The sequence below is a fragment of the Nerophis ophidion genome, unplaced genomic scaffold, assembly GCF_033978795.1.
Source record: "Nerophis ophidion isolate RoL-2023_Sa unplaced genomic scaffold, RoL_Noph_v1.0 HiC_scaffold_118, whole genome shotgun sequence".
NCBI lineage: Eukaryota > Metazoa > Chordata > Actinopteri > Syngnathiformes > Syngnathidae > Nerophis > Nerophis ophidion.
This window is the reverse complement of record NW_026907040.1, coordinates 223,592-247,771: the sequence shown is the minus strand read 5'-3', so window position 1 is coordinate 247,771 and position 24,180 is coordinate 223,592. Positions and strand designations below refer to the sequence as shown.

General features: G+C 38.3%; 1 protein-coding gene across 1 annotated transcript in view; it reads right to left on the bottom strand.

Annotated features, from left to right (window-relative positions):
• Positions 1–2,675: 2,675 nt before the first annotated feature.
• The window catches only part of LOC133547484 (gastrula zinc finger protein XlCGF28.1-like), a 229,426-nt gene continuing 207,921 nt past the window's right edge, over positions 2,676–24,180 (bottom strand). The window contains exon 2 of the mRNA XM_061893170.1: positions 2,676–4,211. Within this exon, the coding sequence (XP_061749154.1) occupies positions 2,938–4,211 (1,274 nt within the window). The 3' untranslated portion in view covers positions 2,676–2,937. The remainder of the gene's footprint in view (positions 4,212–24,180) is intronic.

The following is a 24,180-nucleotide window of genomic DNA, read 5'->3' as shown; positions in this document are numbered from 1 at the left end:
ATATTTTTGTATTAATATTAAATACATATACAGTGTATAAATATTAAATACATGTTTAGTGTATTAATATTAAATACATTTTTAGTGTATAAATGTTAAATACATGTTTAGTGTATAAATATTAAATATATGTTTAGTTTATTAAAATTAAATACGTGTTTTTGTATTAATATTAAATATATGTTTAGTATATTAATATTAAAAACATGTTTAGTGTATAAATATTAAATACATGTTTAGTGTATAAATAATAACTACACGTTTAGTGTATGAATATTAAATACATGTTTAGTGTATAAATATTAAATACATGTTAAGTGTATGAATATTAAATACATTTTTAGTGTATAAATATTAAATACATGTTTAGTGTATGAATATTAAATACATATTTAGTGTATAAATATTAAATACATGTTTAGTGTATAAATAATAAATACATGTTTAGTGTATGAATATTAAATACATGTTTCATGTATGAATATTAAATACATGTTTAGTGTATAAATATTAAATACATGTTAAGTGTATGAATATTAAATACATATTTAGTGTATGAATATTAAATACATGATTAGTGTATTAATATTAAATACATGTTTAGTGTATAAATATTAAATACATTGTTGTATATCCTAGCTTCTATGCTAGCGTCCTTTATTTGTTTTATTCTACTAGCTCCAGCATTTTTGTTATATAGCTCTTTTTTGTTATTTAAATAAATTGTGTATATCTTATCTTTGCTGTGTTCACTTGACGCATCCTCGAGGGAATCGAACCCGGTACCACGATGCCGAACCGGCGTATCAGCTACCAAGGAATGTACAACAATTCTTCTCAACTAAAGAGGAGAAATATAACCTTAGAGGAAAATCTAACTTAAAACATTTGTATGCACGTACAACACTTAAAACTTTTAGCATATCAGTATGTGGAATTAAATGATGGAATGGATTAAGTAAAGAAGTTAAACATTGTACTGATATCAGCCAGTTTAAGAGGACGTTTAAATTAATAGTGCTTACAAAGTACAAAGAAGAAGTATTATGAGAAACACTTTCAAACTTATTGAAAATAAGATATTCTTCATCTTAGTATGTTAATAATGACTGAAATAATTAAGTACATGTTAAAAAACTGCTGTGTTACTCACTCACAGATGTCATTTTGCTATTTCGGTTTCCCCGGATTATAAATAACCTAATGTAAATAATCAAATGTTCTTCTGTTGTATATACTTGTTCTTATGCTGTCTGAACTCACTTTGTACCATGAATTGATTAACGTGGACCATGATTTAAACAAGTTGAAAAACTTATTGGGGTGTTACCATTTAGTGGTCAATTGTTCGGAATATGTACTGTACTCTGCAATCTACTAATAAAAGTATTAATTAATCAAACAAACAATGCTGCTAATCCACATTTTAATAGCAATTTTGTTCATCCTTACTTTTAATTGAATAATAATATCAATAAAATCAAATAAAAAAAATGTGTGGATTTATAAGAAACAACAACACCCCTAATGGAAATAATAACTTATCCTCTCTTCAAAGATGAGAAAAAAAAAAATAGTAACTACATATATGATATTCAATAAATGCACACAACTTAAAGGCCTACTGAAAGCCACTACTAGCGACCACGCAGTCTGATAGTTTATATATCAATGATGAAATATAAACATTGCAACACATGCCAATACGGCCTTTTTAGTTTACTAAATTGCAATTTTAAATTTGCGCCGAACCATCCTGCTGGAACGTCGCGGTATGATGTGCGTGCGCGTGACATCACGCATTGTAGAGGACATTTGGTTCCAGCACCGATCCTAGCTATAAGTCGTCTGCTTTCATCGCATAATTCCACAGTATTCTGGACATCTGTGTTACTGAATCTTTTGCAATTTATTCAATGAATAGTGGAGACGTCAAAGAAGAAAGCTGTAGGTGGGAAGCGGTGTATTGCAGCCGCCTTTAGCAACACAAACACAGCCGGTGTTTTCTTGTTTACATTTCCGAAAGATGACGGTGAATTTTTACTATGGAACACAGATGTCAAGCGAACACGGTTGGATTAGACCACACACACAAAGTACAGTGTATTATGCAGCGATCATTTCGAAAGATCGTGTTTCGAAGAGGGTCCCTTGCGAATGGCAGAGATGGGCATCGCCACCACCCGTCAACTGGTGCTGAAGAAAGGTGCGGGGCCGACCTTCAAGTTGTACAGGTATGACCATATTATCTCGTTAAAACACTAGTAACACAATGAGCAGATAAGGGTTTTTCCAGAATGATACTAGTAAATGTGTCTAATAACATCTAAATCACTCTCACTGTATAGTCTTTATTTTGTTCATTTTATCTAGTCCTTCACTCTCACTTTCCTCATCCACGAATCTTTCATCCTCGCTCAAATTAATGGGGAAATCGTCACTTTCTCGGTCTGAATCACTCTCGCTACTGGTGGCCATGATTGTGAACAATGTAAGGATTTGAGGGAGTCCACAACCTGTGACGTCACGCGCACATCGTCTGCTTCTTCCGGTACAGACGAGGCTTTTTTATTAGCGACCAAAAGTTGCGAACTTTGTCGTCGATGTTCTCTACTAAATCCTTTCAGCAAAAATATGGCCGTATCGCGAAATGATCAAGTATGACACATAAAATGGACCTGCTATCCCCGTTTAAATAAGAAAATCTCATTACAGTAGGCCTTTAAAAAGTAATTCCAGGACAACATATAACAGTAGAAGATGAGAAGCATTACATACAACATCAAATATACGTTCATATTAACCATGCTGTGTTCATAAAGTAAATTTTGCACAATCACTGTTTAAGTGTTTTTAAATTCCTGCAGCTTCCGTGACTGTTACACACTTGTGTTTACTGACTTTATACTTAACCCGGAACATCTTATCACACACAGTTCATCTGAACGGTTTCTCTCCAGTGTGTGTTCTCATGTGTGCTGTCAAGTTTTGTTTTCTGGAGAAAGTCTTCTTACATACAGAGCAAGTAAAAGGTTTCTCTCCGGTATGTGTTCTCATGTGCGTGGACATGTTAGGCTTTCTGGAGAAACTCTTTTTACAAACAGAGCAAGTAAAAGGTTTCTCTCTAGTATGTATTCTCATGTGTCTGGTCATGACAGTCTTTATAGTGAAACTATTCTTACAAACAGTGCAAGTAAAAGGTTTCTCTCCCGTATGTATTCTCATGTGTGTGGTCATGTCAAACTTTCTGGAGAAACTCCTGTTACAAACAGAGCAAATAAAAGGTTTCTCCCCAGTATGTTTTCTCATGTGTATGGTCATGGCAAGCTTCATGGAGAAACTCTTCTTACAAACAGAGCAAATAAAAGGTTTCTCTCCAGTGTGTGTTCTCATGTGTGTGGTCATGTCAAGCTTTCTGGAGAAACTCTTCTTACAAACAGAGCAAGTAAAAGGTTTCTCTCCAGTATGTGTTCTCATGTGTGTGGTCATGTTACGCTTTGTGGAGAAACTCTTCTTACAAACAAAACAAGTAAAAGGTTTCTCTCCAGTGTGTTTTCCCACGTGTATCTTCATGTGTTGCTTTGTGGAGAAACGCTTCTTACAAACAGAGCAAGTAAAAGGTTTCTCTCCAGTATGTGTTCTCATGTGTGTGGTCATGTTACGCTTTGTGGAGAAACTCTTCTTACAAACAGAGCAAGTAAAAGGTTTCTCTCCAGTATGTATTCTCATGTGTACTGTAAAATTACTCTTGTGTCTAAATGATTTCCCACATTCAGAGCAGTCAAAGTGTTTGTTGTTAGTGTGATGTCTCGTATCACCTTTAGAGTCGTTTTTACTCTCCAAAGGTTTTTGGATGTGGTCACTGTGATCAGAAGAGTGTGACATCATGTGGTCCATGTCTGACAGTGGAGCAAAGATGCTGTCTGGATCCGACTTTATATCTTCACAATGCTCTCCATCAGCTTCTGTGATGTGTTGACTTACAAGCTCCGCCCCTCTGTTCTCCTCACTTTGACTGTGATGAAGCTGTAAGGACTGAGCTTCATATTCATCATTATCCTCCACCAACCTTTGAAGCTGCTTCCACAGTTCCTCCTCTTCTTCTTTAATGTGGGAGGGGGCTTGTAGCTCCTTCTGTCCCACACTGGAGCTCCACTCCTGCTGCTTGGAGGGAATCTCTTCATGACTCTCTGCTGACACCTGCTGGACGTCTGCAGAACATACAACACAAATGAGGTGTTACTGTATAGAAGTTTGCAGTATTCAAACTATTCACATGTGAGCTAGGCCAAATAAACAGTGATGGGCAAGCGACCTGGAAAACGTAGTAAGCTAAGCTACAAGTTACTCTCCATTAAATGTAGCAAAGCTATCCTTGGAGAATTGTAGCAAGCTACACTACACGCTACACTGCAAAAGTAGCTTGCCACATCAAAGCTACATTTAACAGCATTTCTATCTATTGGCCCACATGTATAATGTCAGTGTTAATGTAACTGAGAGTGTGCACATGGACCCAGTGAGGGTCAACTGTTGTTAACTATCTGTCATTGAGCTGGGGACACCTTACAAAACACTCCACTGTGTGCATTCATGTATTTGTTCTTGTATTTCTACCCTTCTTGAGACACCAAGTACCTTCCATATGAGGAGGTGTGAACAAGTTAGGACATAAATCATGGTGCCATTACGGAAAACCGTTGTATCTAATAGAGAATGTCTCATTTGCACCCCCGGTGGTGAAATCTATCAAAATTAGGGTGGTCCCAAAAAGGAGGAATTTTTCAAATTGAATGTGTGTCGGTTTTAAAAGTGCTCCCCTTCTGATCAACATATGAAATAACAAGTGAATGTAAGAAATCAAAATGATCCTGCTTATGCCAAAATGATTTCGAAAAAGTGTGTACCGTATTTTTCAGAGTATACGTCGCTCCGGAGTATAAGTCGCACCAGCCGAAAATGCATAATAAAGAAGGAAAAAAACATCTAGGTCGCACTGGAGAATAAGTCGCATTTTTTGGGGACATTTATTTGATAAAACCCAACACCAGGAATAGACATTTGATAGGCAATTTGAAATAAATACAGAATAGTGAACAACGGGCTGAATAAGTGTAGGTTATATGAGGCATAAATAACCAACTGAGAAGGTGCCTGCTATGTTAACCTAACATATTATGCTAAGAGTCATCCAAATAACTATGACATATAGAACATGCTATACCTTTACCAAACAATCTGTCACTCCTAATCCATAAATCCCATGAAATATTATACGTCTAGTCTCTTACGTGAATGAGATAAATAATATTATTTGATATTTTACAGTAATGTGTTAATAATTTCACACATAAGTCGCTTCTGAGTGTAAATCGCACCCTCGGCCAAACTATGAAAAAAACTGTGACTTATAGTCCGGAAAATATGGTGTGTGTGTATATATATATATATATATATATATATATATATATATATATATATATATATATATATATATATATATATATACATATATATATTAGTGGTGTGGGAACAAATCAATTCGAAGTTGGGTCGCGATTCTCACGTTGTGCGATTGAGAATCGATTCTCACTTTTTTTTTTAAAATAAATAAAAACTAATCAATCCAACAAAACAATACACAGCAATACCATAAAACAATGCAATCCAATTCCAAAACCAAACCTGACCCAGCAACACTCAGAACTGCAATAAACAGAGCAATTGAGAGGAGACACAAACACCACACAGAACAAACTAAAAGTAGTGAAACCAAAATGAATATCATCAACAACAGTATCATTATTAGTTATAATTTCAGCATAGCAGTGATTAAAAATCCCTCATTGACATTATCATTAGACATTTATAAAAAAAAAAAAAAGAACAATAGTGTCACAGTGGCTTACACTTGCATGGCATCTCATAAGCTGGACAACACACTGTGTCCAATGTTTTCACAAAGATAAAATAAGTCATATTTTTTGGTTCGCTTAATAGTTAAAAACATTTACATTATTGCAATCAGTTGATAAAACATTGTCCTTTACAATTATAAATGTTTTTTTACAAAAATGTATTACTCTGCTAGCATGTCAGCCGACTGGGGTAGATCCTGCTGAAATCCTATGTTTTGAATGAATACAGAATCCTTTTGAATCGGAAAAATATCGTTTTTGAATTGGGAATCATGTTGAATCGAAAAAAATCGATATCTAATTGAATCACAACCCCAAGAATAGATACTGAATCGAATCGTGGGACATCCAAAGATTTTCAGCCCTAATACATATATACATACATACATACATACATATACATATATATATATATATATATATATATATATATATATATAATATATATATATATATATATATATATATATATATATATATATGTAGTGAGGTCCACAAGTATTTTGTACACCCTGCAATTTTGTGAGTTCTCCCTCTTAGAAATTAGGGAGAGGTGTGAAATGTTCATCATAGCTGTATTTCCACTTTTACAGACATAATCTAAAAAGAAAAATCCGGAAATCACATTGTATGATTTTTTTTTATGATTTATTTGTATGTTACTGGGGTTCATAAGTATTTGTACACATGAGAATATCAGTGTTAATACTTAGTGTAGAGCAATTACAGAGGTCAAAGGTTTCCTTTAGTTGTTCAGCAGGTTTGCACACACGGCAACAGGGATGTTGGCCCACTCCTCCACACAAATCTTCTCTAGAACTGTCAGCTTTCAGGGCTGTCACCGACCAACAAAAAGTTTCAGCTCCCTCCAAAGATTTTCTATTGGATTTATATGTGGAGACTGGCTAGGCCACTCCAAAACCTTGATATGCTTGGTATGGAACCAGTCCTTGGTTATCCTGGCTGTGTGCTTCGTGTTGGAAGACCCAGCCACGATCCATCTTCAATGCTCTAAATGAGAGAAGGAGGTTTTTGGCCAAAATCTCTCAATACGTGGCCCCATTCACCCTCTCCGGAATCGAGTGCAGTCGCCCTGTCCCCTTTGCTGAAAAGCACCCTCAAAGCATGATCTTTCCACACCCATGCTTCACTGTAGGAATGGTGTTCTTGGGATGATACTCAGCCGTCTTTTTCCTCCTAACCCGACGGGTGGATTTTACACCAACATTTTCTATTTTGGTCTCATCTGACCACATGACTTCCTCCCATGACTCCTGTGGATCATCCAGATGGCCATTGGCAAACTTCAGACGGGCCTGGACATGGGCTGGCTTAAGCAGGGGAACCTTCCGTGCCATGCATGATTTTAAACCGTAGCGTTCTACTGATAGTAGCCTTAGAGACAGGAGTCCCAGCTCATTCACCAGCTCCTGCCGTGTAGTTCCGGGCTGATGCCTCACTTTTCTTATCATGAGTGATGCCCCGCTAGGAGAGATCTTACATCGAGCCCCAGTCCGAGGTAGATTAGCAGTCATGTTTAGCCTCTTCCATGTTCTAACAATTTCTGCAACAGTTGATCTATTCTCACCAAGCTGCTTCCCAATCGTCACATAGCCTTTTCCAGCTTTGTGGAGCTCTACAATTTTGTATCCAGGCCTCTTCTGACAGCTCTTTGGTCTTGTCCATAGTAGAAGGTGGATCTTGACTGACTGTGGGCTGCACATGTGACTTTAATGAGCTCAAAAGAGTGGTGGGTGGGTGTTTAGTTGTGGGTTGAAGGTGGACTTTTTTAAGGTAGAATGACATCTCTTTGAGAGTCATAATTATTGCTGATTCTCACGTGTGCAAATACTTATGAACCCCAGTAACATACAAATTTATCATAAAAAAAATCATACAATGTGATTTCCGGATTTGTCTTTTTTGATTATGTCTCTTAACAGGGGAAATACGTCCATGATGGACATTTCAGACCTCTCACTAATTTCCAAGTGGGAGAACTTGCAAAAATGCAGGGTGTGCAAATACCTGTGAACCTCACTGTGTATATATATATATATATATATATATATACACATACATATATACATACATATATATATATATATATATATATATATATATATATATACATATATATATACATATATATACATCTATATATATACACATGCACACACACACACATATATATATATATATATATATATATACACACGTGTGTGTATATATATATATATACATGTGTATATATGTAGGTGTGGGAAAAAAATCACAAGACTACTTCATCTCTACAGATCTGTTTCATGAGGGGTTCCCTCAATCATCAGGAGATTTTAATGGAAGCATTCACATACAATGGTTTATATAGGGCACAGAGTGGGTGGGTACGAGCAGGCGTAGGGTGTGGTGATTGGCTCATGTGTTACCTAGGAGGTGTTTCCGTTTGTGGCGGCATGTTGAAATGATTTCGCTGCGCTTGTTGAGGGATGATAAATCTGGATGATATATAATAAACAGTTTCTCTTTTAAGCATAGGTTGCATCTTTTATTACCACTGTTGTAAGGTGAGCTGGATGCAAGAATTTGCCATGTTATTGAATATTCAACATTATTGTCTTTGAGGTTCCAAATGTGTTTGCTGAGTTCTGTAGAATTCTGCAAAGTATGGTTTCTAAAGGAGGCGTTGTGATTATTCCATCTTGTTTTGAACGGTCCTTTAGTCTGGGGGTATTGCGCTCTACCACGGTATCGAGCACTATTCTCCGGATAATCCAATCAAGACATATTCCGCTCCAAATTGACATTTGTTGAGCACTGTACGACGATCCGAAATGGAAAAGTTCAGCATCGACTACTCCACGAAGAACATTCCCATACCCGCGCAGAAGGACTACAAGCAAAGACTCATAGAAAAGACGGAACACTTCCTAAGAAGGATGCGGTGGAAAGCACACTTTTTCCTCCACCCTGAAACAAAAGGAACGCAAAAGGAAACTTACGGATTCAAATCTACCAAGAACCCACCCACAGTCAAGGAATTAAAGGACTTTGAGAACGACATGCTCAAAATGATACAATCAGTCAAATTTAAGCCAGCCCGCAACCCATTCCTCACCAAGCTGAAAAATGACACGGGGCGCATTAAGAAAGTAAGCAACCTCATCATAGCCGCCGATAAAACCACAAACTTCTACAGAATGGACATACCAGAACATAACTCTTTACTGGACAAAAACATCACCAAATCATACAAAAAAGCGCAACCCAACACTTTACAGAACATCCACCTGGAAAACAAGCGGATCGCAACCGAACTGGACATTGAGGACAGGGTGGACGCCACAGCCAACAAGGAAGCCTTCATCACATTGAAGGACCACAAACCCAACTTCGCAAATAACCCAACATGCCGACTAATAAACCCAACTAAATCCGAAATAGGAAAAATCAGCAAAATAATCCTGGACAGAATCAACGCAAAAATCAAGGACAAAACACCACTCAACCAATGGAGAAATACAGCAGCAGTAATCAAATGGTTTAACAACATCCAAGACAAACAACAACACAACTTTATCTCCTTCGACATCGAAGAATTTTACCCTTCCATCACGCAAGACCTACTGACCCAAGCACTAAACTTCGCCTCGGACTACGGCTCAATCACAGGCAACGAAAGAAACATCATCATCCACGCAAAGAACTCCATACTCATCCACAACAGTACACCATGGCAAAAAAAGAACAATTCAACATTTGACGTTACTATGGGGAGTTTTGACGGAGCAGAAACGTGCGAACTCGTTGGGAGTTTCCTCCTCTCCCAGCTTGCTAGCCTCAACCTGAACCTTGGTATTTACCGTGATGACGGACTGGCAGTGTGCCGCGCCTCGCCAAGGAGCAGCGAGAACACCAAAAAGCGCATATGCCAAATCTTCAAAGAAAACGGCCTACGGATCACGATTGAAGCCAACAAGCAAACCGTCAACTTCCTCGACGTCACTTTCAACCTGAGAAATAACAGCTACCAACCATTCACGAAACCCAACACAACACTCCAATACGTGCACCACGACAGCAACCACCCACCCACCACCACCAAAAGAATACCTACCGGAATGAATAAAAGGCTATCGATGCTGTCATCTAGCAAAGCTGAATTCGACCAAGCAACCCCCCCGTACCAGAAAGCACTTGATGAAAGCGGATACAACTTCACCCTCACCTATGAACCCACCCCAGGAAACCAACCAAAAAAGAGCAGAAAACGAAACAACATCATCTGGTACAATCCGCCATTCAGCAAAGACGTCTCGACCAACATCGGCCGCAAGTTCCTCACTCTGATCGACAAACACTTCCCCAAAGGCAACACCCTAAGAAAAATATTCAACAAGAACAACATTAAATTGAGCTACAGCTGTATGAATAACATACAACAAATCATTTCAAACCACAACAAAGTAATTGCAAAAGGACTGCCTACCCCCAGACTAAACGACTCTGAAACCAATAATGAATGTAACTGTCGCAAGAAACCTGATTGCCCTCTCAACGGAAGGTGCTTACAGACATCAGCCGTTTACCAAGCAAAGGTAATACGCAAGGACATTAACACATCCGACATGTACGTAGGATTAACCGAAGGAGCGTTCAAAACAAGATGGAATAATCACAACGCCTCCTTTAGAAACCATACTTTGCAGAATTCTACAGAACTCAGCAAACACATTTGGAACCTCAGTGACAATAATGTTGAATATTCAATAATATGGCAAATTCTTGCATTCAGCTCACCTTACAACAGTGGTAATAAAAGATGCAACCTATGCTTAAAAGAGAAACTGTTTATTATATATCATCCAGATCTATCATCCCTCAACAAGCGCAGTGAAATCATTTCAACATGCCGCCACAAACGGAAACACCTCCTAGGTAACACATGAGCCAATCACCACACCCTACGCCTGCTTGTACCCACCCACTCTGTGCCCTATATAAACCATTGTATGTGAATGCTTCCATTAAAATCTCCTGATGATTGAGGGAACCCCTCATGAAACAGATCTGTAGAGATGAAGTAGTCTTGTGATTTTTTTCCTACACCTACATATTGCGCTCTACCACGGTATCGAGCACTATTCTCTGGATAATCCAATCAAGACATATATATATATATATATATATATATATATATATATATATATATATATATATATATATATCCGTCCATCCATCCATCCATCATCTTCCGCTTATCCGAGGTCGGGTCGCAGGGGCAGCCGCAAAATAACGTCTCGCGGGCTGTAATTGGCCCGCGGGCCGCATGTTTGGGACCCCTGGTTTAATATATGAATATTAAAAACTTGTTTAGTGTATAAATATTAAATACATGTTAGTGTATAAATTAAATATATATATATATATATATATATATATATATATATATATATATATATACTGTATATATAAGGGCTTCACGGTGGCAGAGGGGTTAGTGCGTCTGCCTCACAATACGAAGGTCCTGCAGTCCTGGGTTCAAATCCGGGCTCGGGATCTTTCTGTGTGGAGTTTGCATGTTCTCCCCGTGAACGCGTGGGTTCCCTCCGGGTACTCCGGCGTCCTCCCACTTCCAAAGACATGCACCTGGGGATAGGTTGATTGGCAACACTAAATTGGCCCTGGTGTGTGAATGTGAGTGTGAATGTTGTCTGTCTATCTGTGTTGGCCCTGCGATGAGGTGGTGACTTGTCCAGGGTGTACCCTGCCTTCCGCCCGATTGTAGCTGAGATAGGCGCCAGCGCCCCCCGCGACCCCGGAAGGGAGAAAGCGGTAGAAAATGGATGGATGGATGGATGGATATATATATATATATACGAAGGTCCTGCAGTCCTGGGTTCAAATCCAGGCTCGGGATCTTTCTGTGTGGAGTTTGCATGTTCTCCCCGTGAATGCGTGGGTTCCCTCCGGGTACTCCGGCTTCCTCCCACCCCTAAAGACATGCACCTGGGGATAGGTTGATTGGCAACACTAAATTGGCCCTAGTGTGTGAATGTGAGTGTGAATGTTGTCTGTCTCTGTGTTGGCCCTGCGATGAGGTGGCGACTTGTCCAGGGTGTACCCCGCCTTCCGCCCGATTGTAGCTGAGATAGGCGCCAGCGCCCCCCGCGACCCCAAAAGGGAATAAGCGGTAGAAAATGGATGGATGGCATCCATCCATCATCTTCCGCTTATCCGAGGTCGGGTCGCAGGGGCAGCAGCCTAAGCAGGGAAGCCCAGACTTCCCAGCCACTTCGTCTAGCTCTTCCCGGGGGATCCCGAGGCGTTCCCAGGCCAGCCGGGAGACATAGTCTTCTCAACGTGTCCTGGGTCTTCCCCGTGGCCTCCTACCGGTTGGACGTGCCCTAAACACCTCCCTAGGGAGGCGTTCGCGTGGCATCCTGACCAGATGCCCGAACCACCTCATCTGGCTCCTCTCCATGTGGAGGAACAGCGGCTTTACTTTGAGTTCCTCCCGGATGGCAGAGCTTCTCACCCTATCTCTAAGGGAGAGACCCGCCACACGGCGGAGGAAACTTATTTCGGCCGTTTGTACCCGTGATCTTATCCTTTTGGTCATGACCCAAAGCTCATGACCATAGGTGAGGATGGGAACGTAGATCGACCGGTAAATTAATATATGTATGTATATATATATATATATATACATATTTTTTTTTTATATATATATATAGAGAGAGAGAGAGAGAGAGAGACCAGACTTATGAAGAGGGAATGTGCGCCCTCCTGTGGACTTCTGCTGCAACTGCACACACAAAGAACTTCATTACTTCCAAGTGTGCCTTATTTAGTGTCCCAGACTTCCAATTCCTCCTTTACATGTTTAGTGTATAAGTATTAATTAAACAACTGTTTAATATATGAATATTAAAAACTTGTTTAGTGTATAAATATTAAATACATGTTTAGCATATAAATGAAATATTTGAATTGAATTGAAATATTTATTTCAAACCAGCACAGTACAACTAAACACAGTTTTTTTTTTTTTTACATTTTGGCAGAGATATTTATGCAAGGCTTGAAAAGGGGTTGGATGAAGCAGATGCTTATAATAGTCCAACCCCTCTCACTCATTCCACATTTAACATAAACAATATAATACAAGAACAATACTATACAAACAAAAACAAGATAAATTCCTGTACACTAACAATACTATGAGACACACACACACACACACACACACACACACACACACGCACACACACACACACACACACACCTCTCTCCCATGGCTCTGTGCTGAGGGCATCACTCTCTTTCCTCCTCGTACTTCTTCAGTACTTCTTTTTGAAACAGTGTTTTAAATTGAATCATGCTAGAACACATTTTCAAGTTGTCCCCTAAGTTGTTCTACAGAGTGACTCCACACACTGAAATGCACATTGATTTGAAAGTGGTTCTACATTTAGGCAAATATAATTAGTTGTTTCCTCTTAAACTGTAACTATGGTGGTCATCTCTATCATGGAATATGTTCAGTATATTGGATGGTAGAGAGTTTTGGGATGCACTAAACATCATTTGAGCAGTTTTAATGTTGATCACATGGTTCAGTTTAAGTCCATAAATAGTGGATTTGATTGATGTTTGTAGTGAACATTGGACACAATCCTGATGGCCTTTTTCTGCAGAGTGACTAAAGGTTGTAGATGTGATTTATAACAATTTCCCCAGACTTCAACACAATACTTTAAATATGACATAATAAATGAATGAAACAATAACAGCAGAGCATTGGTGTTCAATAAATGACATGATCTCCTCATCATTCCAACACATTTAGGAACTTTTGCCCTCAGGTAACTTATATGAGGCTTCCATGAGATATTTTCATCTATTATTACTCCTAAGAAGGAATTTTGTTGAACATATTCTATTGGTGTATCATCAATAACAATCCTGATTGGTATATTACTTTTGCAATTGCTAAAGAGCATTATTTTGGTCTTCTTTAAATTCAGAGACAAATTGTTTGTATTAAACTAAGGTTTTAACTTTATCATCTCCTCAGTTACAGAAGTCAGAAGTTGCTTCACGTGGTCACCTGCACATGTAATTGTTGTATCGTCAGCAAAGAGGATGAACTCCAGCAGTGTTGATACTTGACATATTTTGTTGATATATATAATGAATAGTGTGGGTATCAGTATGGACCCCTGGGGGACTCCACAGGTTATGTTCATGAGTGTAGATTGATGTTGGTCCATCTGAACAATCTGCTGTCTCTCATTTAAGTAGCTCTCCAGCCATTTCCCTGCCAATCCCCTTATGTCGTAGTTTTCCAGTTTATTTACCAAAATCTGGTGGTCAATGGTATCGAAAGCCTTTTGCAGGTCAATAAAAATTCCTATAACAAATTTGTTCTTCTCGATACCATTAGTAATGTACTCTATTAAGTCAATTAGAGCTAATGAAGTTGACCTATTTTGTCGCAACCCATAATGACAATCGGATAATAATTTGTGCTTTTTAATGAAGCCACAAAGTCTATTATCGAATAATTTTTCCAATATGTTTGATAACTGTGGCAGAAGGGAGACGGGCCGGTAATTTGTGAAGTGGTGTTTGTCTCCAGATTTGAAGATGGGGATGACTTTTCAGAGTTTCATTTGTGAAGGAAATTGTCCAAGTCGAAAAGATGAATTGCAGATGTGTGTGAATGGTTTGATGATTTCTTCTGCTACGTTCCAGACCGTCCTCATGTCCAGGTCATAGATGTCATGTACACGTGATGTTTTGTTCTTGTTTTTCTGAATAACCTCCAAGACTTCCTTTTCGACAGTCGCAGTAAGGAACATCGAATAAGGATTTTTTTCAATAAATTCCATGAGCTGTTCATCATTAATTGGGATTTTTTTTGCCAGCTTAGGCCCAATATTAACAAAAAACATATTGAAGCCGTCAGCAATCATCTTCTTGTCACTTATGATTTGGTCGTTCTCAACAAAAAACTCGGGATAACAAGGACTGTTTGAACCATGCCCAATAATTGTATATAAAACCTTCCAAATTCCCTTTGTATCATTTTTCTTTTGGATTAATAGTTTGGTGGTGTATTCTTTCCTGCTTGCTCTTAATATGCTGGTTAATTTATTTGTCTGTGTTTTGTACTTTTGTTCAGTTTCTATGGTTTGATGCCTAAAAAAAGTCCTATATAAATAATTTTTCTTTTTGCAAGCGTTCGCAAGCCCTTTGGTTATCCATGGAGTTTTTTTGGAGTTAGTTATAGTGCATTTTTTGATGGGGCAGTGTGTATCATAAAGTCAGAAAAAAATGTCATGAAATAAATTACAAGCTGCATTTTTATCTGACGTTTGGAAAACAGAATCCAAGTTGTGTTTCGCTAAATCATTTTTAAGTGCTGGTAATGATCGTTCAGTTGTGGCTCTTCGATAATATTCACTAATTCCAGGTTTGGATGTTTTGCAGTTATTATTGTACACCATGAACACTGGTAAATGATGACTGAGGTCACTCACTAACAAGCCTCCAGTTACAGTCTGATCCACAATGTTACAGAATATGTTGTCAATAAGTGTGGTGCTGTGTGTTGGGATTCCTGTGGCTGGTGTAATCAGTGGGAATAAGCCCATGCAGAACATGCTGTCAATAAATTCTGCGCTGTGTTTGTGTTTATTAGGATTCAAAAGGTTAATATTTAAGTCACCGCATACTATATATTTTTTGTTCCTTTTAAATAATTTTTCCATCCATTCATTAAATATTTTCAAGTCGGATTCTGGTGTTCTATAAACGCAGCTTACAATAATGTGTTTCCTATTTGAAAATGATAATTCCACAGTGACGCATTCAAAGAGTTCCTCAACAGCTAAACACATATCATTTACAATACTACAGTTGATATGTTTGTCCACATACAGAGCCACACCTCCTCCTCTCTTAGTTTTACGGTTGGTGCAAAACATTTCATACCCATTTAATTCAAACTCATTACATGTCTTCTCATTCATCCATGTCTCTGAAATACCTATAATATTAAATGGATATTTGAATTGACTCAAATAGTCCTGAATATCATCAAAATGAGAGTATAGACTCCTGCTATTAAAATGTACCAGAGATATGTTATCATCTTGCATAAATGTTTTATCAAATGTGACATCAGTATAATATAAACAATCATTGATGGTGTTTTGAGGAGCATTTCTATCTGGATCCATTCCTCTCATAAATCTTTGTGATTTGCAGTTGATGTGGTCAGAAAAATGGATTGATTCCAAATTTTGGGAGTTCATCAAATCTTCATTCTCCTCTATTTCAGAGGGGAATTCACTATCAGAACTATACATATCGAGTTATTTCAGGAACATGAAAAAAGGAAGAGGGTGTGAGAACAACTTCAAAATGCAAAAATAGTTTCCTAACTAATTCCCCAATCTGCTGGATTGTCAAAAAAGTGTTGTTGGGAGCCTTTGGAGAGTTTGATAGTTGCTCAATAGATGAGAAAGGCTTCAAAGACAGCTTTTCGAGCACTGTACATCGTGGAGAGCAGGGTCGTCTCAGCTTGGCCGTCGCGTCACTGTAGTCACTGTAGTCACTGTAGTCACTGTAGTCACTGTAGTCACTGTAATCACTGTAGTCACTGTAGTCACTGTAATCACAGTAGTCACTGTAATCACTGTAATCACAGTAGTCACTGTAATCACTGTAATCACTGTAGTCACTGTAGTCACTGTAGTCACTTTAGTCACTGTAGTCACTGTAGTCACTGTAGTCACTGTAGTCACTGTAATCACAGTAGTCACTGTAGTCACTGTAATCACAGTAGTCACTGTAATCACTGTAGTCACTGTAGTCGCTGTAATCACTGTAGTCACTGTAGTCACTGTAGTCACTGTAATCACCGTAGTCACTGTAGTCACTGTAGTCACTGTAATCACAGTAGTCACTGTAATCACTGTAATCACAGTAGTCACTGTAATCACTGTAATCACTGTAGTCACTGTAGTCACTGTAGTCACTTTAGTCACTGTAGTCACTGTAGTCACTGTAGTCACTGTAGTCACTGTAATCACAGTAGTCACTGTAGTCACTGTAATCACAGTAGTCACTGTAATCACTGTAATCACTGTAGTCACTGTAGTCGCTGTAATCACTGTAGTCACTGTAGTCACTGTAGTCACTGTAATCACCGTAGTCACTGTAGTCACTGTAGTCACTGTAATGACTGTAATCACTGTAGTCACTGTAGTCGCTGTAATCACTGTAGTCACTGTAATCACTGTAGTCACTGTAGTCACTGTAATCACTGTAATCACTGTAGTCACTGTAGTCGATGTAGTCGCTGTAATCACTGTAATCACTGTAGTCACTGTAATCACTGTAGTCACTGTAATCACTGTAGTCACTGTAGTCACTGTAGTCACTGTAGTCACTGTAGTCACTGTAGTCACTGTAGTCACTGTAGTCACTGTAATCACTGTAATCACTGTAGTCACTGTAGTCACTGTAGTCACTGTAGTCACTGTAGTCACTGTAGTCCGGGGCAAAGCCAACAGAGTTCCCTAGAGAGCTGAAGAGGATGTTTTTCTAGCCTGGTTGAGGATGCGGTCCTTATCCATGTACCGTAGACACCTGACAATCATGGTCCTGGGACGGGCAGATTGGAGCGGGGGGCCCTCATGAGCTCCGGAGGACGAGCAGCCAAGGCAGGGAACCACTTGGGGATGTTGGCGGGCAGGTAAGACAGCGTGTTATTTCCTTCTTCGCCTTCCTTCATGTCAATTATTCTAATGCTTCTGTCCTCCAGATCTGTCATTTTTTTCTCAATGTGTGTGAGCCTTCTGGTGAACTTGAGCATAGTGTCCTCATTGCTATGGACTGGTGTTTCAATAGAAGACACTTCATTGCGGACAGTTTCTATGTCGGCAGCGTGCTTGGATAAAGTATCTTGAATTGACCCAAGTTGATCCTCCAATCGCTGGAATCGCTTTTGGGATCTAACCTCAGCCTCATTGAAACATTTCCTGAGTAGAGTCTCAAGGTAGGCCTCAGTGACGACGGATGTTTGAGACGAGGATGATCCTGATTCCATTGTTGCCTTTTTCATTGAAATTTGTAGCATGTGTGCGAAAAATGAGGAAAGTGGTGTTCATAATAGTAAAAAAAAAAGTTATGGCAGAAATCCAAGTAGCTTAGAGTTTTTTTTAGAGCATGCACAGGGGAGCTTCAGTTTTCAACTTGCTCTACTCCGCCATCTATTAAATATTCCAAATATCATTTTCTTCTTATTAGTCAAATATCAAATGAGTAAACATTTGAAAGCAATAAGTAAACAAACCTGTTTTGTGTAACACAACTTGATGTTTCGTGAAAACAGCGTCCAGTAGTTGATTGTTCTCCTCTTTTGTTCTAGAAAGTTCCGCCTGGTATTCTGCTATCGTTCTTTCCAACACTACAAATATTTCTTCAACGGCAGCAGTTAGTCGCTGATCCACCAACGCTCTCAACATTTGTAATGTAGACATTTTCACACAATCACAACACTTTACTCTCACACTTGATCTCTACTTAGCGATGTGTTGATAACTTCTGTGTCTTCTGTTAGCAGCTAACAAGCTAAGCTAACTAGCGAGCTAAGCTAACTAACAAGCAAAGTTAGCACGAGAAGCGGCACAGTGCTTCGAGCGCATCGAGACAAATATATTCTTGAATAAAGAATCAAAGATGTATTTTATAAGACGTAAATATTTAAAACTTAAAAATAAATAATAATAGTGACTTATTAGCGTCCTGCTCACGTCTTTCTGCGTCGTTGTGCTTTCACGACAGTTAGCACACTTGACATTACAAGGCAGTACTGCTCTGCTTCTTCTTCTTTTCTGCTTTAATAGCGCCACCTTCTGATATGGAGTGTGGACCGAGATGGAACCCAACTCTATATTATTTTATTGAAATACTTGTACCTCTTCTATGTTTTCTCCATATATTTTAATTTGGAGCTTGTTTTGTACTTTCCTCTTCGTAAAATGTATGACTTTTGTCTTTCCAACAGAGAATCTTAAACCCCGAGCTGTTCCCCAGTCTTGAACATTATTTACCGCTTTTTGAATCTTCTTTTCTATATGATGTGTATTTCTACCTCTCTTCTACATCACTCCATCATCACAAACAATGCCACCTCCACTAACCCTTCCACTTCCCTGAAAACTTCATTTATCATGATGGAAAATAGTAGTGGACTTATTATACTCCCTTGTGGGGTCCCATTTTCCACTTTGTATTCTCTGCTATATTCATTCTCTATTTTTACTAATACTGTTCTACTTGTTAAAAAATATTTTATCCATCTGTACATTCTCCCTCTAATCCCAATCTTATTTAGTTTCATCAGCAACCCCTGTTTCCACAACATATCATACGCTTTCTCTATGTCAAAAAATACCACAATTATACTTTCTTTATTTATTTGTCCTTTTCTAATTTCCTCTTCCAGCTGCACTGCTGCTCCTTTCTGTTTCTTGCTTTTCCAAATACACTTTGGTAGTTTGTTATTATTTCTTTTGACTCTAAATAATATACAAGCATTAATCATTTTTCCCATTACTTTGCCCAAATTTGAGGTCAATGCTATCGGCCTATAATTTCCTGCCTCTTCCGGATCTTTCCCTGGCTTGCATATTGGAATTATTACAGCTTCTTTCCACTCAGCTGCTCATTTTCCTTCTTCATATTTCCTGTTGTATCATTTCAAGACCACTTATTTGCCGATACTACCTAAGTTTTTGACCACCTGGCCTTTTCCTGGTATCGTTTGTGTGTGTGTGTGTGTGTGTGTGTGTGTGTGTGCGTGTGTGTGTTGTATTTTAACCTTTTTCAATAGTGGAACCATTTCATTCAAAGAAAATGTCATATCCATATTGTATCCTTATATTCCATCATTTCCCCAATATTTAAACTAATTGTTTCTCTTCTTGTTTTTCTACATTTCTCAAATGATCATGACTGTGCACTTTAACAAAGGTTTTTGCTAAAAGTTCGGCTTTTTCTTTATTTTCTACCACAAACTGTGTTCCATCTTTCATCACATGATGTTTATGTTGACTTCTGATCCCTGACATGTTCTTGATCATTCCCCACACTTGGCTTAAAGGAGTAGTTCTATTTAGTGTTTCACAGAAAGTTCTCCAATAGTGTTTTCTTGTTTTTTTAATAACATACCTTACTCTAGCTTGATGCTTTTTATATTGGATCATGTCTTGGAAATGATGTGTTCTTCTCAATATTCTAAATGCTCTATTCCGTTCTTGTATTGCATCTGTGCACTCTTGTGTCCACCATCGTCCTTCTTCTCCCGATTCTACTCCTTGGTATGCTCTGTTTGGCTGCTTCTATTATGCACCCCGTAATATCTGTATTAAGTTGCTCAATATCTTGATTTATATTCTCTTTATTTAATGTCATGTTTGAAATGTCCCTAAATTGTTCCCAGTCACCATTATATTGATCTTCTCAGTCTAATTTTATGCCTGTTCTGTACAGTTTATTACATACGCTCCTCTCATTTGCTGTACTTCAGTTTCCTGATGACACAGCCCACATAAGCTGCTGTGTGATTCCCCCACAGTTACAACACTTCATCTGTTCATGACTTCCACATTGTCCATATTCATGCTCCCCTCCACACCGTCCACATCTCATCTTGGCATGACACACACTACTATGTGCCCAGAGTGTTGGCACTTGAAACAACGTACTGGGGGTGGAAACGACATACAGGGGGTGGCATGCAAGCTCCAATTTAAAAACTTAAAAAGCAGAAAACATGATTCTTTCCGGGAGGACTTCCTGGACAAACTGCAGTAGCACAGATTCGCTCTCCATCTTTTTTCCGTTTCTATATGCCATCAATCTTTTCATCATTGTGACAGTTCCCCCTTTTATTTCTCTTTTCAAATCTTCTAAATGTTCTCCTCTTGGGATTCCTGTCACCACTCCTCTGGCCCCCTTTCATTCTCCCACTTCCATGCTTTCCTTTAGTATCTTATTGCACAGCTTTTGCAATCGCATTGCTTTTGTTCTTTTGCTCTTTATTTTTACATTTAATCCAAAGACTTCCGTTCTTTAGCACTTTGGCCATCTCCACTTATCCAATGTCCTTTTTTAATCCCTTAACCTGTGTCATCAAACTAATATCCTTCATGTCTTGATCTGACTTCAATCTTGCAATTGTCCACCACTATCTTTTTCCTCCTTTCTACTCTCTTAGCGCTCTACTTTCCTTCATGACCTCCTGTCCCCTTCTTTCCTCTCTGCCCTCTAGTCCTATCCATGTCCATACCTTCCTCATACATCCCGTCACTATCCCCTTCCATCTCTTTTTTACCAGCTACCAGAAATACAAAGCTGGATAAAGGAGAGGTCTTGTCAAAAAAACAAAAAGAAAAAAACAAATAGCCTAAAAGCAAAAATAAAAATGAACTAAATCTCCTCTGTTCTGTACATCATTGTCCAAGTGACATTATATTGTCATCTTCCTCTCTATGCCATTTCCTCAAGGTAACAGAAAAACATAATACAACCTGCCTATCATGTGATTCTACCATGTTGGCAAAATACAAACACACAATATATTGACATATATAACACATAAAACATGGAATTAGAAGTGAACAGTACCCATCCCTACCAGCAAGTGTTGTTGTACTGGAAACTAATTTACAAACACAACTTCATCACACACAATACTCCACTATGGAATTGTTCTTATATTAAAATGAGAAACAAATCCATCTTTGAACAGCAATGGTTTGAAAAAGGTATTTGGTCACTGATGCAATTATTGACTGATAAAAGTGTTTTATTATTTGAAAATTTCATTAACTACGACCTGCAAATAAAAATAATTACAAAAATTAAGAAGGCTTTCATTCAAAATATTTGAATTACAGTATGTCATTTTTTCAACTATTTACTATTAATTCTTTACTGTATTTTCTCTGGAACAAAACAATACTCATAACTTCATTTAATTTTTAAGATGTTGTTTTGCAATTGGATACAACACTTGTTCGTTCTGTGATAGGGAAACACAATAAACAGTTCATTTTAAGAATGTATGCAAAGTAAATCTCTGTGGGATGATGTACAATATTGGCTTTTGCCTGACACTCCAAACTTTGACTGATATTGATGTTGTTCTGGGGATGTTAAAAAAGAGAAAAAACAAAAAACACATTTTTAAACACAATACTGGATTTATTTGATGTATCCACAAATGTAAGATTTTTAAAACAAAGCCATCTTTCCACAAAAAAACATATGCTGTTTTCTCTCACTTTTATACTGCATAAAGGCCTGGGGACATACATATAAAATAATCACAACACAACCATCATGATTCAGGGTAATAACGATAATTAACAAAATACATTATAGAGACCCATCAAATGATTCATAAAATCACACATTTTAAAAGTGAATAAAAGACAACTGTTCAAATGATGTATAAAGTAAATAATAATATGCTTCCTGAAGTGGTCCAGAAGATGTTTCAGATGTGAACCAGTACATACAGTCAAGAAAATAAGTATTTGAACACCCTGCTATTTTGCAAGTTCCTCCACTTAGAAATCATTGAGGGGTCTAAAATGTTCATGGTAGTTGCATGTCCACTGTATGACAGATAACCTAAAAAGAAAAATCCAGAAATCACAATCTATGATTTTTTAACAATTTATTTGTGTATTACAGCTGAAAATAAGTATTTGAACACCTGTCTATCAGCTAAAATTCTGACCCTCAAAGACATGTTAGTCCGCCTTTAAAAGTCCTCCTCCACTCCACTGTATTATCCTGAATCAGATGCACCTGTGTGATGTCGTTAGCTGCATAAAGACACCTGTCCACCCCATACGATCAGAAAGACCCACACATTCAGCATGGCTAAGAGCAAAGAGCTGTCCAAAGACACCAGACACAATAGTGTACAACTCCACAAAGATGGAAAGGGCTCTGGAGAAATTGCCAAGTAGCTTGGTGAAAAAAGGTCCACTGTTGGAGCAATCATTAGAAAATGGAAGAAGCTAAACATGACGCTCAATCTCAATCAGAGTGGAGCCCCATTCAAGATATCACCTGGTGGGCTCTCAATGATGCTATTAAAGGTGAGGAATCAGCCCAGGACTACACGGCAGGACTTGGTCAATGAGCTGAAATGAGCTGGGACCACTGTTTCCATGGTGACTGTTGGTAATACACTAAGACGTCATGGTTTGAAATCATGCATGGCACGGAAGGTTCCCTGCTTAAACCAGAACATGTTAAGGCCCGTCTTAAGTTTGCCGATGACCATTTGGATCATCCAGAGGATTAATGGGAGAAAGTTTTGTGGACAGATGAGACCCAAATTGACCTTTTTGGTCATAATTCCACTATGTGTGTTTGGAGGAAGAAGAATGATGCGTACCATCCCAAGATCACCATCCCTACTGTGAAGCATGGGGGTGGTGGCATCATGCTTTGGGGGTGTTTTTCTGCTCATGGAACAGGACGACTGTACTGTATTAAGGAGAGGATGACTGCAGCCATGTATTGTGAGATTTTGGCCAAAAATCTCCTTCCCTCAGTCAGATCATTGAAGATGAGTCGTGGCTGGATCTTCCAACATGACAATGACCCAAAGCACACAGCCAGGAAAACAAAGAAATGGCTCATTAAGAACCATATCAAGGTTCCGGGGTGTCCTAGCCAGTCTCCAGACCTAAATCCAATTAAAAATCTTTGGAGGGAGCTGAAAGTCTGTGTTACTCAGCGACAACCCAGAAACCTGACTGATCTAGAGAAGACCTGAGTGGAGGAGTGGGCCAAAATCCCTCCTGCAGTCTGTACAAACCTGCTGAAGAACTACAGGAAATGTTTGACCTCTGTAATTGCAAACAAAGGCTACTCTACCAAATATTAATGTTGGTGTTCAAATACTTATTTTCAGCTGTATCACACGAATAAATTGTTCAAAAATCATAGGTTTTGATTTCTGGAATTTTCTTTTTAGGTTATCTGTCATACAGTGGACATGCACCTACTGTGAAATTTTCAGACCCCTCAATGATTTCTAAGTGGGAGAACTAGCAAAATAGCAGGGTGTTCAAATACTTATTTTCTTCACTGTATATATATATATATATATATATATATATATATATATATATATATGTGTGTGTGTGCACAAAAT